Raw genomic sequence first — 16504 nt, forward strand, 5'->3', positions numbered from 1 at the left:
TTCGTAAGCATTTGGAATCTGTGAAACCAGTCACAGAATCACAGAATCCCAAGGGTTGGAAAGGACCTCAAAAGATCATCTACTCTAACCCAATCACCCAGGATTAATCTGTTAGTTTCCATATTGTAAATAAAAATTAGCAAAAAAATCCAGTAATGAAGTACAAATATTTGCTTAAAATCGTTGTCGGAGAAGTGCTGCTTCTGCTCTGTAATTTGCAAAGGGGTTTACAGAAGAGTAAATGTCTGTGTGGATCCTGCTGCAGGACCAAAATACTGAATCTCAGGCCTGCTGTGGTTTCTTGAGTGAGCCTGTTGGTTTCAGGGAACAATGGAAAACATCTGTACAGGTTGTGATCACAGCGTTGTGTGGGCTGGTTTCATCTGTTGTTTTCATGCAGTGGTTCAATGCAGCAGTTGTTAGGACAAATTTTTGAATTTCATTGCAGAAAACAGCTAATGCCAAGTAAGCAAGGGTAAGTGGCTGAGTAATGGAGGGAAAAGAAAGAGGGATGGGGGGAAGGCATATTTTAAACTGCCCATTTGATCTGTGGCAATAAATTCTAATAATTTGTAGAGGAAAAATACTGCAGCCAGATGACTACAACTCTCTTTCATATTGTAACTGCCAATGACCGTAGAACTGCAAGATAAGACAATGCAGGCAGATTGTTTCTTAAAGGAACTTTTCTTGCTCTGTTCTGTGTATCCCCAGATAATTACGTGAGAGAATCACAGGGATGCACACCTTTCCCTGCAGGGGTAGCTGAACTGGTCACTGCCAGAGGCAGGGGTGTAGATCTATGAACTAATCTGCTTGGCAGTTCTGTTCCTGATCTCTTCTTACTGCAGGAACTTGTACTGCTGGAAGGGCAGCTTAAAGCCTAAACACCTGCTTGTTGAAACCTTCAGGACTTCAAAAATATAGTTAACTTTAGTAAAGGGAAAAGGTGATGTAATCGCAGGATTGGTTTGAAAATACACACATATATGTGTATATATGTAAAATGTTATATCATGGCTAGTTTCAACAAATTTTCACAAAAATTGGCTGGAGCTGAGAGAGATGAGAACAGAATCCAGCATACCTCTTATGCAAATTTCAAATTTCTCCACTTTAAAATAAAATACATTGATTAATTGAAATTTATTGAATGGGACTGGCTCTGTAGTGTGTTAACAGATGGAGATCTGACATTCTGTGTCTCTTTTATTTCCAGGGTCTTGCTTATTTGCATGTGAAGGGCAAAATGCACAGAGATATAAAGGTAACCTGGAACTTCGAGAAACTTACCTAAAACTTTGTAGTGCAGAAAAATATTCCTGATAAAAAATGTTAATTTTCTGTTTATTGTGTTTTAGGGTGCAAATATTCTACTAACAGACCATGGAGATGTCAAGTTGGGTAAGTTGCCGGAATGTCATAAGACAGTACCATCTTTAATTTAGCAAGTTGCCTTTCCTCATTCCATTAAGACAAAAAAAATGACCAGAATGTAGAGACTGTGCCACCCAAGAAGAATATTGAGGATTTTTAGGCTTTATTTTATGTTGAACAGCAAAATGCACAGTAAAGATTAAGCTTGCTACAAATGATAAAACAGAATACAGCAGATCTCCTGTACTGTTGCAGTGAATTTTATTCAATACTGTTCTCAGTGTCATGAACCTTCTGGTGTTACACTGTAGGATGTTCTTGCTCTTACTTATGGCAATAGTTGACAATAGGAAGTGTCCATGGGCTTGTGTACATATGACATGAGAAGTTTTGCATTTTATCAAGAAGTTACAGATGATTTATTTTTTCAGCCATCAAGCCTTGAAGCCTCCCAGGTTTCCCTGGAATTTGCCAGGTTGGGGTTACCTGGTTATCCACATTTGTTCCTCGCTAGAATGACAGTTCTCCCTCAGAGCCTCCAGGGTTCCACTGTGTGAGACAATGTCTCCTGAACCTGGCAACCTTTGGAAAAGTGTGGGGTCTGATCCTGGCTATGCCTTCTGCCCGGTGTATGACATTGGGCATTTGCACGCAGGTGAAGAGGAAACTCTTCTTCTTTGCAAGCACTCTGAAGTCTGCAGATGAAAACTCAGAAAAGATCTGTATTACTGGCTTCCTCCAGTGATACTCTGCAGTTAGTTGAGTACAAACAGGCTGAATCTCATAGAATTATAGAATGGTTTGGGTTGGAAGATATCCAGTTCCAGCCCTGCTGCCACAGACAGGGACACCTTCCACTAGACAAGATTGCTCAAAGCCCCTTCCAACCTGGCCTTGAACGCTGCCAGGGATGGGGCAGCCACAACTTCAACCTGAGTGCACTGCCTTCAAAACCCATCTGCTTGTCTGATGGCTCACTTCACAGAAGTCTGCATGTAGTTAGGGCTCTGCAGGAAGTAGGGAGCAGACATCCTGGGGGAAGGAATGGGATACTCATCATCTCACTGTGTCCGGCATTGGAATCAGGACAGTTGTGCATTAGCTGCATTGCTGCTTTTCAGAAAAGCTGTGTGGTTCAACACATTTACTCCGCTGTGGTGAGCCAGGAATGCAGTGCTAGGAAAGTATTGCTTTTGAACGAAGAGGGAAGGGGCGGGGGGGGGAACCACAGAAAACCCCAAGTAGTAAAAAAAGTAAAACCTTGAAATGGATAAGAAATTCCGCTAACTTGGGTTGTGCATTGATACCTTCCTTTTGCCTGCTAAGCTAGTTAGGTTTGCCCAGAATTATGTTCCAGCTATTGTACTACAAATGCAATCAAACCAAAAAGGACTTAAATGATTTTTGGCTCTGCAAAACTACCTTATTTTCTGCAGTTCTGAGAGCAAGGGATTATTGTCCCCTAGACATGTCTCCAGAAATGAGAACAGCTGTCCCCCTGCTGTTCCATTTCCAAAGCATGATGCTATTTTTCCTCTTGAATATTAAATTGAATTGTCCACTAAATTTTGTGAGGTTGCTTGGTTTCTGTATTGTGAGATGGAAAAATATCTAAGAGCAGAACAGGATCGCAAGTGATCTGTATGTGGAAACCAAACTTTTCAATTTAAAGTCATGTCAGTAAAAAAATTAACTGATCTCATTGTTAATCTTTAACTATTGAAGCTTAGAGAATTTTTGATTTGGATGAAAAACATTATTGCTCTTTCTTCCTAGAGTAGAATTGGGATCTTACAGTGAGATTTCTAAGTCTATCATCATTTTCTTTTCCAGCTGACTTTGGTGTAGCAGCAAAAATAACAGCCACCATTGCAAAGAGGAAATCATTTATTGGTACCCCTTACTGGTAATAAACTACTTGATTGCTTGCAAATACTTGATTGTATGCAAAGCTAAGTCTGTACTTACACCAAGAATTCTAAAATACGCACAGTGAAGTTTACACACATTTTTAAATATATTTATAGCAATTGCATAAATTTCCTTTCTTCCAAGTAAAATGCCCAAAGGGTAAAAATCTGGGAAGCACTGATTAGAGCTGTTTGATGCTGTACACAAACTATGTGATATTTGAGGCAGAATGACTGTTTCTCACAGGTTTATTAATGCAGAACATTCTCCCCTTTGTCTGGATACTGAATGGTCATTTAGTTTCTCAGTAACTTCTTACACTTTTAATAATAAACTAAATACACTTTTAATGAATAAACTAAACAATGTCTTTTTGATTTCTGTGCAGAAAGAATTGTGAAGAAAAGCAGATTTTAAACTATCTTTTAATCATCTCTACTGATCAATGTCTGTACAAGACAGTGCTTAATATGCAAATACATCATTTTAAATCTTGAGCTGGATTATATATGCAAATTTAACTGCTATTGGTTTCTGGCATGACTGTGATTCAGTTAAGATGCCTAGGGCAGTATTTTTGGTATAGACTTGAACATGCATGTACAGCTTAATCCAGACAATGGCTTTTAATTGTTTGATGACCTCCTTATCCTGTTGGCAAAGGAGGACTGAGGGCAGGAAGATTATCTGCTCATTAAAGCATTTCACCAGGAATTATGAGACTGGTTCTATTCCTAGAGTTGCTGTCCAGTCGATGACCTCGAGCAAAACACATCCCCTCTTTGTGCTTCTCCACTCCCCTAATGCTGGGTGAGGGGAGGGGATGTCAGGCTTTTACCAGATTTATAATCTTTGTGGGGTTTCTGCTCCAGGGGTGTGTGACAGTGCTTTGTGCCTCCTGCATGCAGACTGTGACCTCAGTGAATGATGCCTTTGCTTTTGAAGGATGGCCCCAGAAGTTGCAGCAGTGGAAAAGAATGGTGGATACAACCAGCTCTGCGATATCTGGGCAGTTGGCATAACAGCGATTGAACTTGCAGAGCTTCAGCCGCCCATGTTTGATCTTCACCCGATGAGGTCTGCTGGCTGGGGAACTTGCTCATCTCCAGGACCCCCTTCAGTCCCAGCTGGGACTATTAAAATACAGTGTAACCATCTCTGTAGCTCAAACCTAGAAATTAATGCTAGGATTCCTTCATCAAGCATTTACTTCCTCTGTGAGCTGTGTCTGTCTTTAGGGCATTAATCTAAAGCTAAAGACTTAAATTTAGAATTGAAATTATAACCAAAATTTTTAGGTGTAAAAAAAAAAACAAACCAAACAAACAAACACAAAAAAAACACAAAAAAACCCACAACCAAAAACAAACCAACCAAACAAAAAAACCACTTTGTAGTTATATCATCAATCTGATTAAGAGCTATCTAGTGATAGTAAATCACTAGAGAAGCTGTAGCCTTATGTTTAACAGGATTATGCATGGTGCTAAAAAGATTTTATTTAATGATAAATAATTCAGCAGCTTTACTGTGTCTGTCTTCTATAATCCAGTTTCACCAATACGGTTTTTACTCTATTAATTCAAAGTGTTTGGAAATTGGAATGAAATTAATTTTTTACCATATAATAACATTATTCCTCCTTTAGGGCTTTGTTTTTAATGTCGAAAAGTAATTTTCAACCACCAAAACTAAAGGAAAAAGCAAAATGGTAAGTCAAACCCTTTCCTTTGTTCAATATTTTGTAGATAATGTGAAAAAACTTTATCATTATTGAAAAAGGGAGGCAGTGAAAAATAGTGTGTGCTAGTTTTAAACTCGGGTACCTGAGAGCTGATTTCACTTACAGGAAGTTTCACTGAGCAACAATTAGGTGTTGTTTATAGGTGTTTGAAAGCAAACAGGAGGTTAAGTTCCAGCAACAGACATTTTATGGCACTTCAGAAAACCAGCAGTATGGGGCAGGATAGCCCTCCCTATGCAATTGATCCCTGCCAGTGATCCAGAAAGAAATGAAATCTTGCTTCTTCAGTCCTCTTTGTATGTTCTAGAAAGAAAAATTATTTTTAACCTTGTATCCAGGCATTTGCTGCTGTCAGTAGATAGGCAGTTGTTTAATCCTTTCATGATTTCTTTAACCTGTGATGCCTTCATAGTGCCTGCAGGATTTTGTACCACACATACATTTTATTTACGAGACTCAAAACAATTCTGGTATGCAGGATTTTTTGCTCATGATGCAGCTGGACAATCTTTTTACTTTGAGGTGTTTGGATGGCAGATAGGTACTAGAGGGAGGGAGAAAACTCTCCTAAGAGCATGTTTCCTGGGTTGAAACTGCTTAGGGTAACCCCAGCCAATGCGCTTTACTTCTCAGATGCTAAGGCTAGAGGAGGAAATGTAACATGATTTGAAATCAGGCAGACTTGCGCTAATACTGTTCTCAGAGAGGCATATTAACAGAAAATCAGTTGCAAGAGAAAAGCTTGGAAAATTTTGGTCCAGTCATAACATCAAGTCATAATTCAGATCTGACAAGAAGTGATACGACAAAGTCTCCTAAGTTGTTCTGGAAATAGCAGTACAGCATTTTGAAGAGTAAGTTGAGTCTCTGCCTAGAACTTGGTATTTCATTTTGCTACCTGTAGCCAAGAACAGTGAAATTTGTAGACTAGATCTTTAGGGTTTACTGCGTACATAAATCACAATTCTCATTTCTGATCTCTAGTCTGTAATAATTGGAACTGGAAAAAGTTGAAATAGCAGCATATGTGTGGTTTATTTTCTGTACCAAAACCTTTTCTTTGCAAGTTTCATGAATCGAATGTTTTTTTCCCTGTTTTCTTACCTTGGGAATGTAATTATTCAAACCTGAGATGAGGTACCTGGACAACATTCAAATTTAGCACACCCTTTTGTAATCTGTTGAGTGTGTTAAAATCAAAACTATCTTCTTGAGAAACAAAACGTAAACCCTTATTTTTCTTTAAGGTCATCAACATTCCATAATTTTGTCAAGATAGCACTTACAAAAAATCCAAAGAAGAGACCGACAGCAGACAGACTTCTTTCTGTAAGTGTCTTGGAACATTTAGTGACAGCATTAAGAGATCTCTTGCTTCAAAGTGAGCAACAGATCAAAAGGAAACCCAACTGGAACAATTTTCTTTCTCTGATCTTACAACACGGGTGGTGAAGTCCAAAGGAAGGAGATACTAGTCAACTGTAGGAAGATTTTGTTCATTATCAGTATTTTTATACAATTTTTGTTAGGGAAAGTTACAGAAATTTGCTTAGGATTCTGTCTTCAGCCTTTCTGCAAGTGGGTGTCTCAGCCTCTTCAATACAGCTACATAGACCCTTCCTGTCACCCAGTCAGAGAATGGATGTATTTAGCAGTTCTTCATGTATCTATTTCTGTCTTCCTAAACTCAAGTGAAATACTCATGGAAAAAATAAAGTTAAGGTGCAATTGTTTGTCTGAGTTTGATTTCCAGTATATAAGTGGCCAGAAGTGTGGCATTTCCATGCTTATGGAGAGGTTTGAAACCCTAGCCATTGAGGAGTTGCTAAAGAAATACTCAAGCCCCAGGCAAGCAGACAAAATTCAGTATCATTCTGTACTGGATGTTTATTAATAAAAGCTACATATCAGTTGCATATTATAACTTGTCCTTTTCTGCGGTTCCAGCATAGCTTTGTAGGGCAGCCTGGTCTTTCAAGATCTTTAGCAGTTGAGCTGTTGGACAAAGTTAATAACCCTGACAACCATACACACTACAGCGAAGCTGATGATGATGATTTTGAGGTGAGTGAGAACATCTTTTGTTTTCTGTTTTTAGGTGAAACTATGGTTTAAATACCCTGCTTTGCTTTGGGAATGTAAGGTTGCAGCTTGACAGGGGCACAGCCTCAACAGTTCGAGAGCTCCATTTTTAGAGCTACCATGCAGGAGAAGCAAGGGCATGTTGCTACAGCACTTGTCATGCTTATGCTTTGGGTGTATAGAAAGATCATGTGCAGGGATAAGACGAAGGTGGTGCATGTTACAGTGCGCGACTGCAATGTCTTTCCTCTTGTTAGTTTGATTGTTAATTAAGAACCAACATAAAGCCATGCAACTTTTCTCAGCTTTTCCATTTCTAACCCTTGCAGCCTCATTCCGTCATCCGCCATACAATTCGTTCTACGAACAGGAACATTAGAGCAGAAAGAACGGCATCAGAGATAAACTGTAAGTTCTTGATGGGCTTTACCCATTTTGTTTTGCTGGTTTGCTTCTACCAATGAAGGATGTTGGTGTCATTCTTGTGTTGTGTACTCTGGAAAGTCTCTTCTGTAGCTGGAACTTTTGAGGAACAAAACCAGAAGAAACAGTACATACACATCAATCTTCAATAATATTTGTCTGAAACCAGAATTCATTACATCTCACTGCTGCATTGTAATGTTTATGTGGACATCTGCATGACCAGCAGAGCGTTTCAGCTCTGTGATCTCTGTCAGACCATGCAGCCTTACTTAAAAGAGCAAAACCACTAATAACATGCAGACATCAAAAAATGAGAGTGAGTTGATAATTAGGAGGGCATCTTTTCATGTGTACATTGGGTGTCATCACGTAATGAGAAAATACAGGAAAATGTAGCATTTTGTGTTTCTATATTGTTGTCTGTCTGCACAATGGCTAAACAGAAGGAGGGTAGGTTTAGATCAGATACTAGGAAAAGGTTCTTCGCTATGAGAGTGGTGAGACAGTGGAAGAGGTTGCCCAGAGAAGCTGTGGCTGCCCCATCCCTGGACCTGTTCAAAGTCAGGTTGGACAGGGCTTTGAGCAACCTGGTCTAGTGGAAGGTGTCCCTACCAGTGGCAAAGGAGGTGGAACTAGGTGATCTTTTAAGCTCCTTTCCAACCCAAACCATTCTAGGATTGTTTCCAGTTCATAAGTGAAACCTTTCCTTGACCTTGATGGAGCCCTTGTGGTTGCAATAGCTGTCCTGACCAGGGTGCATGTTAACAGAATGCATTTTCTTTTAATACAACCTTTTTTTAATAACAAAATACTACTCAGTTGTATCAAAGTTGACATTTTGAGGGTAGGAACAATCCTTTTCCAGGTTTGGACTAATGTTTTTTGTAATGTCATTGCTGCCTGCTCCTTTGCATCACATACATCACACTTTTAAGAAGCTTGCTGTTAAAAAGTCTCACATTCATTAAAAGTAGCATGTGGTAAACATACTTAGGTTCCGGTGTGCTTTCACATAATGACTTGGTATTTACTTTTGGTCTGTTTCTTTCTTGTGGGTTTCATATTTGCAAATTTAAGCATTTAGACAGTAAGGCTGATACTTAAGTGATGGTCATATTTGACAGGCAAATTAAGTGTTGTGCACATAATATTTAGATCTGTTACAACATGCATTTCACAGTAGTAAGCATTGAAAGGGCATTGGTATAATTAATGTTGTGTACATTAAATTTGAAAATGCAATGTTTTGTAGTTGATAAGCTGCAGTTTGAGCCCCCTCTACGGAAAGAAACAGAAGCTCGGGATGAAATGGTAAGGGCAGGTTTGTTTTTTTTCTTCATTTATTAAAATCATAGTATCTTTGTTGTTTTGTGGCTCTACTCTAAGTAATATATGTCTGAAATATTAAGCAATGAGAAGACCACTCTTGGTCCCCAGACAATTTTTAAGAAAATGAATTGCCCTCCTTGCTTTTACTGTTATGCTTAAATGAGAAAACCAATATGTGCCAATTAATTTGATTATGTGAAGAGGCTGTTCTGCATTTGAGTCCCTGATCTTCCTATCATCAGAGTTTATTTGCTGCTTGTTTCTTGGAAGGCCACCAGATCACATGCAGCCAGTTCTGCCCCCTGTGAGCTGCTGCTGTTTGTTCCAGCCCTCAGCAGTTTACTGTAGAGCAGCTAATTAATGTTCTTTGGGATTACTGTGTGCCTGTGTACACAAGGCTCCATTTTTCAGTAAGTGTTGTCAACAGCAACAGCTGCCATTAATTTGGATTTGGAGACATTAGTGCTCAGCACTCCAGAAAAATCCCATTCCTGTTTTTCACAGCTGTATTCCAGTTCACCAGGTAGGTGATGTTGATGGCTGCAGTATGTTCTCTTGCTGGAATAGTGTCTTGGAGCTGCCTTGACTGGAAAATCGTTACTGAGTTTTCACCATAAATTTTTGCTTTTGTGTTACTTATTGCCACTTGATACCAGTGTTACATCATGTGCAAGTGCTGCTTTTAAATCTGAGTCTAAGAAGATGATAGCTTTTCAATAGTTGCTTTATAATTAGATTGTAAAGTATCAGTTCACTTTGGAATTTTATTTTACTACTTATGGGTCATTCTGCAGGGCTCTTCATGTGCTGTGGTAAAGTACTTCATTTTGACAAGGGAAAAAATGACAATTTGTTCATCTTCAGGTTGTGGCAGCTGGCACTGACTTTGCTTCACACTGGAATCCTTTTGTTGATGGAAGCAGCAAGTAAGTACAGTTTAAAATGTCTTTTATTTCTGTGACTTAATATGAAAATGCGCTCAGAAACAGAAATGGAGCTATGGTGGAAAAATCAAGCCTTAAGCCCTAATGCACTTAAAGTCAAAGGAAATTTTACCCAGTATGCAATCCTTCTGCAGTTGGTTCGTCGTTCTCTTGGGGAATGGGTTTTAGTCTCTTTTAGCCACAAACAGTAGTTTGTTTAAAGTTTGTTGTAGCCCTCCCCAGTTCTAGATGGAAAGTGAAGTATAAATGTATGGCCAGCACACTGAAATAATACAGCCAAAGACATTTTTCTGACACAAAGCTGGTAACCTTGCAAGGGCTGAGTTCAGGATCCTGCTCTGGCCTTGCATTTCTGAGCTGCAGCTGGAGTTGTGACATCCTGTGGCAAAGCACGTTTGCAGCCCTGAATCTGGGTCCTTGCAGGAAAAGGAAGGAGAAACCAGTTCAAAGTTTGGTGGCATGACTGCTCCTGCTGTGGGGTCTGATAGGTGTACTCTATAATACAGTCATACAGTATTCTGGGGTGAAATGTTTTAGGTAAACGTATGCTATAACTGCTTTCCCCTGGGATAAAGCAGGCCTGAAGTAAGGAAGCACATCTCTGTCCAAGTTAGGACTGAAATTATTAGGTATGAGGCTTTCTTTTGCTTCAAAATACTGGATTCTGCCTTTAAAGGCAATCTTTGAATTCACAGTGAAGAATATGAAAGTTCAGTAATACTGACTGATGCACATATGTAGGGAAAGACAGTATTTCAGTTGAAATAATTGCTGTTTCCTATCTTTATTTGGAACTGAGTAGCAGACAGTGAATTTATTTGGCTTTTTGCAGATACAGGCTTGCATAAGTTGTCAGCTGATATTACAGCCCCCTGGAAATCTGTCCGTGTCATGGAGATTGCCAGTGTTTGGGTCTTTTTAAGTCCAGCCTGTTTTTTTTGTTCTCACTCTCACTGTAGTAAAAGTTCAGAGTAGCTTTCTAGGCCCTTTCTCCCTCTCCAGTAAATGACAGCGACTGCTTTTCTTCCTCTCTTGGTTTGTTTGTGTGACCCTGATGAGCTGCAGATTAAAAGCCTGTCTCGTGAGTGCTGGCTTTTGTGAAGACAGCTGGAATCTCTGGGGCCGAGGAGCAGGGAGGGAGGGAAGTGCCTCCCAGCAACGTGACTTACTGATCTGATTCCGTTTCTGTGGTGTTATTAAAATTGTCTGTAACAGGCTGTATTAAAAGCAGAATGAATGTGGCTGTAGCGAACGTTGCTAGGGTCATAAATAAGTAGATAGATACAGATATAGTATTTGAAAGGAGGAGAGGCATAAAGTTTCTGGATGGTGAATCTGTGCTGCTTGCTTGGAAACTGCTTCCAGTTTGAAAACATAAACAGGAAATGCATAGCTCCTGTGTCCCAGCAATTCTGAGTAATACCAGGGATGCACAGAGAGGATGTGTGCTGGGAGGGTCCCTGCTTTTCATGTCCTTTATCAGAATGAATGGTGATCAATATCTCTGGAATTACTGGTCTGGAATGGGGGGGGGTACCAGCAGATCTACCTGATGGTATTCTCATCCTTATTGTAGCATTTTAAAAATACTTTTAAATAATTTTTCTTTGTATTATGGAGGTGGTTTTGTGGATGGTTGGTTTCTTTCTCTTAAGATTTTGAATAGTTCCTGTTGGCAACTGTCTGCTGCTTTCCCTTTAGAAGTAACCTGCCGGGAAATTTTACATTAATCCAAGTTTGGCTGGGTTCATTTATGTATAATACACTTTTGTTTTCCTGCTCGTTACCCCTGTGGTCATCCCTCAGTGGGTGATGTGGTGCATTGCAGAGCATGGAAGGATGTGTGAGTTGGCAGGTGTGGGGGTGCCTGCTCTGCATGCAGGGACTTGGACTGTACCAGGCAGCTGCAGCATGCACCAGCCTGTCCCTGGTCAAACACTGAGACAGCCAGCTTCTGAACTGGCTGTTCCACCTCACCATTCCTAAAAGCAAAAGCTCAGACTTCACAACATCACAGCAACATGCTAAGGAATTCTTTTTAATTGGGTTTAGATTTCTGGTTTCATTTTTTTTATTTTTATTTATTTATTTTTTATTCAATGCAGTTTAATTTTTTATTTTTAAGCAGAGCTTGAAAATTGCCATTTTGCAAAATCTTACTAGTTTCTATTTGTTTCAGGAGTACATTGTAGTGCTGCTTTTATCCTCTAGTCATAACTTCTTTTTTGACCCTGAGGTAGCTTTGAAACAAAAATTCCCCACTGTAATGGGAAACACTAAAGGAGGAAACTTCCCTTTGTAAGGCTTTTCTCCATTTGTCTCCAGTAACATCCTCTGTTCTCCTATTTTTTCTCCTGTTTTCCTGTTTCTCTCATCTTGTACTGCTATTAGGCATTTCAACGATATTTAAAATACCAGGTAGGGAAGTGAAAGATGAGTTGATGGTATCTGGTATGGAAGAGAGCTTCTGTGATAATTGGGGGGTGAGGGGAAGGAAATACTAAATGAAAAAGAGCTCAATGCAGTGAATAAGAGAGAAATACTTTGTTTTGAAAAGGGATGGGAGATGTTTGTTATGAAACTAGATGACATCACCAATCGGTTTAGTTGCATGTGTCAACCTTAGGGCAGAGCTCTTAATTTTATAAACGTTTTACCTAGGGTACTGCTTACAAAATTTGGCGATGGGAGTGAAGATGTTGAAGAGTGAGTGGACGTCCTTCATGTACAGTTGTGTTTACTCCATGTGGCTCTCACTAAAAACGGCAGCGTTCTGGCAAAACCTCTTTCCTTAAAATGCTGCAGGCAGCTTTGCCGCTCATAAATAAATGAGGGCTGGTTGCACTCCAGGGTCTAACGTGCGCTTGACTGTTCTGACCGTCAGCAGAATGTCTGCAAAGCAATGCTTTCTTCCCTTGCTCTCCTTCCTAAGGTTATCTTAGCGTGCATATGGAAGTGCCTAATGCTTTAAAGCAGATTTTATATTGATTAATCCATCGATCATGCGCCAGATCCAGTAGTGACAGGACGTGCAGCTATTCCTGCAGAGCTCTGGTGGGGTATGTGCAGCTCTTCTGCTGCCCAGACGTTTGCCTGATCCAGAGTGAGAGCTGCAAACTGTACCAGACTAGTCCTGAACATAAATTTATTTGCTAATTTCAAATACCCTCCGCCAAAGAACACTCTATAACATTGGTGTTTATGAAAGAACGTGAGTTTAAAAAACAGCACTTCTAACAAGATTAACATGCTTTCCCCTCCCCCCGCCCCAAACTTCTAGTTTGACCCTGTTCATGCAAAGCTGTGATCCACCTATTCTATGCATCTAGGTGGGTTCGTGCAAAGCCTTGATCCATCTATCCTATGCATCTAGCTCGTCTTGTTTAAGAGTCTGTATTCTTAGGCAGTTCTGTTTATGTTGTTGGTTTAACTAATACAACTACCAAACTTTTTCATTGTAGATCAACCCTAAAACGAGCAGGACCACCCCCACTACCTCCTAAGGTAAGAGATGGTGGGGTTTAAGAGTTTTAGGAAGCAAATTCCACTTGTGCAGCCTCTGCAGTGCTTTGTCTGGTGCTCTCAGTAGCTTATATATTCTGTTAAAAACCATTTGCTAGCAAACTTCGTGCAGTTTCATATTTATGTTGACTTGCAGTCCATATTGCCTTGACCTCTGGGGGCTCCTGACATTGTACACTACCCTAAACAAAGTGACTTGTAGGTATCTTCCCTCTAAGAGAGCATGCTGCATGGGATTTCCTCTTGTTCAGCATTCTGCCTGCTGCTGTGAATTTCTATGAGAGAAGGAATACCTCTTAGATTATCCTGCTGTTATATGGCTCTTTTCAAAGGCTGACTTTTTTTTTAATGGTGAAGCAGTTCGACTTGAATTAAACTTGTCTGAAGTTTATGCTTCCAGGTGCCATTTCCCAGGTAACCTTCACCTCTGTTTTGTTGCAGCCGAGAATAAACAGTTATCCTGAGGAGAACCTCCCGGATGATGACAAATGTCAGACAATAAAACGCTTCCCAGACTCACAGAACAGAGCCCCACCAGCTCACAGGAGACAGAGTATCCCTGTTTGTGGGCCTCAGACTGATTCTTCCCCCATTGGTATGACCAGCAGCATCAGTAGCCCTGGATTACTCACAGCTAGATACAGTGACTTAGGTAAATGGAATACATTTCCTATAGGTAACTTGCATCCTGTAAAAGCAAATCAGTTCTGGAGTCAGCTATTTTTAGCAGATAATTTTTTTAACACAAGTGATCACGAGGTGCAGCTTTCCTTTATACACGTATGCTGGTACCTGAGATGCATATATGAATGTTTCAGAGTTCACTTCTCAACTTCTGCTAGATAAAGGGGAGAAGAGAGAACAGAGCAACAAATATTTTCTATTTCACTGTGTTAAATAAGCTACAAAATGTGTCTGGGCTTTTTTTCAGGAAATGGGGGTGGCATGCTGAAACTCATTGAAGAAAATGCAGAAGGGTCTGGACAAATCCCTCAACTGCCACGTAAAAAAGAGAAAAGAGATTTCCCTGTAAGTTTTGTGACTCTCAGTCTGATTTCACTGTCACGTTAGCTAGCTAGTTTTATCAGTGTGGGAGAGGTATTTTATGATCTTTCTTTCTTCCCACAGAAGCCAGCAATCAATGGTTTACCACCGACACCAAAGGTGCTGGTAAGAAATCTCATTTGCAGTAGGAGTTATTGGAAGCCTGTTCTAAAGGCATCTCTCTAGTGTCAGAAGGTTTATGCTAGAATAAGCCACCAGTTCATCTGGCATGATTTTTTGCAACTCATAGCCAGTTACTTTTTGTGTACTGAACCCATGATGTTTGTTTCCTGTTCTTAAAAACTTCCTTTCATCATTCAGTGTGGATGTGAAGGGTTGGAGACTTCACTGGCTCTGAGAGTTATGATCTCCAGTAGCAGTCCCTGCTTAGTAAAGAGAAAGGGGGAGAGGTGGTAGTGGTGTGAGACAGTGTTATTACTTCTGCATGTTTTCCCTTCATATGCTATTCGTAACCACTCAGTATTCATACATACAATCATCTAGGTTGGAAAAGACCCTTAAGACTATCAAGTCCAACTGTTAGCATAACACTGCCAAGCCCACCACTAAACCATGTCCCTAAGCGCTACATCTTCACATCTTTTAAATACCTCCAGGATATATTGTTCTCACCCAGTAGGTACTTAAAATTTTTCATCCCTCTTTGCATTTCTTAATGTGTACGAAGCTTATTAAAAGGTTTGGAAAACTGAATTGTAGCTTTTTGGGGGAAGATAAACATGTTTTGCATCAAACCATATTAGAGTAAGTTTGTATCTGAAGGAAGAGAGCCACGGTGCATACAGGTGTGTAGTTAGTGGCCAGGTGCCAGCAGATAAACGCTTCATACTGTAAACTATTTCAGGTTTCAGTTTTGGTGTCTTTCAGATGGGAGCATGTTTTTCCAAAGTCTTTGATGGTTGTCCTTTGAAGATTAATTGTGCAACATCATGGATACATCCAGATACTAAAGGTAAAGTTATTTTAAGTTTTTATTTTAAACCTGCTTGTTGCCAAAGTGGTAGTGAACTTGTGAAATAATACCTTTCTCTTAAATTTTTAGATCAGTACATTATCTTTGGCACAGAAGAAGGTATCTATACGTTGAATTTGAATGAACTTCATGAAGCAACAATGGAACAGGTGATTTGTAGTGTACTGAACACAGATACAGGGATATTATAAAGCAAGAAAGTTTGGTATTAGGATAGATGGGATGCAAGGCTTTGTGGCATAAACTGATTCACGTCAAAGCTAGCAATGGTATTCAGAAAATTAATAGTTCCCCTACCGACCTGTTTGAGGTTTTTTTTGTTGCTGCTTATGTAACACTGCTTTCAGGGGACTTCTCTCCTAAAACACCTTTGTTCTTGGGGACAACTGATTTCGTGCCCTTTCTCTCTCCGTTTTATCTCCACTAGATGGCATATTGCTGCTCCACTGGATGCTACCAAAACACTCAACCATTTCATTTATCTGACATTATCATCACCAATAAATACACATTTGCTTCTGTTTTCTTGGGCTCTTAAGCCTTTCCAAAGGCACTTCATGCAATCATGGTACTGTTATATTTGCTGTTTTAGAGTCAGGAGTAGCAGAGTTTTCTTGGAGAAGCTGACAAATGCTGATAATGAATTTTTACTCTTGTAGGTTGTAAAGCAGTTCACAAAGGCACTTCAAGCATCTAAAGAGCAATAAATTCAGTCAAGACATGGCACAGGGTAGAAAGCAGAGGTGGCAGAGTGGGTGTATCTGAGTAATAGTGAGAGAAAGAGGATTTCAGGGGCACTGCACAGAGATCTGTGCTTAAGAAAGTCCTCTGTTTCTGGGAGCATCATGCAAGAGGACAAAACTCAACATGGAAAGTGGTTCAAGAAGATCATGGAGGGGTTAGTTTGGCACAGACAAAGACAAGAGACAATTATAAAGGACTTGATGATGAGAAATGGGAATTTGAATTCAGTACAATTAGAAGATCCTCTTGAATTGAGAGCTGAGGGTGCACCTGAATGCAGTAGGATAGTGTTGAATAATGAAGTTGTTTACCTTTTTGTGGCCTTAGCAGACACAGGGTACAGCTGTCTAAAAAGTGTGGTGGCACTTCTTGGAGACCCCCTGGCCT

General features: G+C 39.9%; 1 protein-coding gene across 3 annotated transcripts in view; it reads left to right on the top strand.

Annotated features, from left to right (window-relative positions):
* The window catches only part of MAP4K5 (mitogen-activated protein kinase kinase kinase kinase 5), a 68971-nt gene that overhangs the window by 38434 nt on the left and 14033 nt on the right, over positions 1-16504 (top strand). For 2 of the 3 annotated variants that reach the window (XM_062635605.1, XM_062635607.1), the window contains 17 exons: positions 1220-1267; positions 1362-1404; positions 3211-3283; positions 4234-4365; positions 4937-4999; positions 6280-6361; positions 6980-7096; positions 7444-7522; positions 8793-8851; positions 9734-9795; positions 12475-12519; positions 13275-13317; positions 13777-13987; positions 14267-14364; positions 14464-14505; positions 15268-15352; positions 15443-15522. In XM_062635605.1, the coding sequence (XP_062491589.1) occupies positions 1220-1267; positions 1362-1404; positions 3211-3283; positions 4234-4365; positions 4937-4999; positions 6280-6361; positions 6980-7096; positions 7444-7522; positions 8793-8851; positions 9734-9795; positions 12475-12519; positions 13275-13317; positions 13777-13987; positions 14267-14364; positions 14464-14505; positions 15268-15352; positions 15443-15522 (1362 nt within the window). The remainder of the gene's footprint in view (positions 1-1219; positions 1268-1361; positions 1405-3210; positions 3284-4233; positions 4366-4936; positions 5000-6279; positions 6362-6979; positions 7097-7443; positions 7523-8792; positions 8852-9733; positions 9796-12474; positions 12520-13274; positions 13318-13776; positions 13988-14266; positions 14365-14463; positions 14506-15267; positions 15353-15442; positions 15523-16504) is intronic. The other variant, XM_062635608.1, reaches the window with a different exon arrangement.

Source organism: Pezoporus occidentalis, unplaced genomic scaffold (genome assembly GCF_034315485.1).
Source record: "Pezoporus occidentalis ecotype Australia unplaced genomic scaffold, CSIRO_AGI_Poc_V1 ctg46, whole genome shotgun sequence".
In the NCBI taxonomy this organism is placed as follows: domain Eukaryota; kingdom Metazoa; phylum Chordata; class Aves; order Psittaciformes; family Psittacidae; genus Pezoporus; species Pezoporus occidentalis.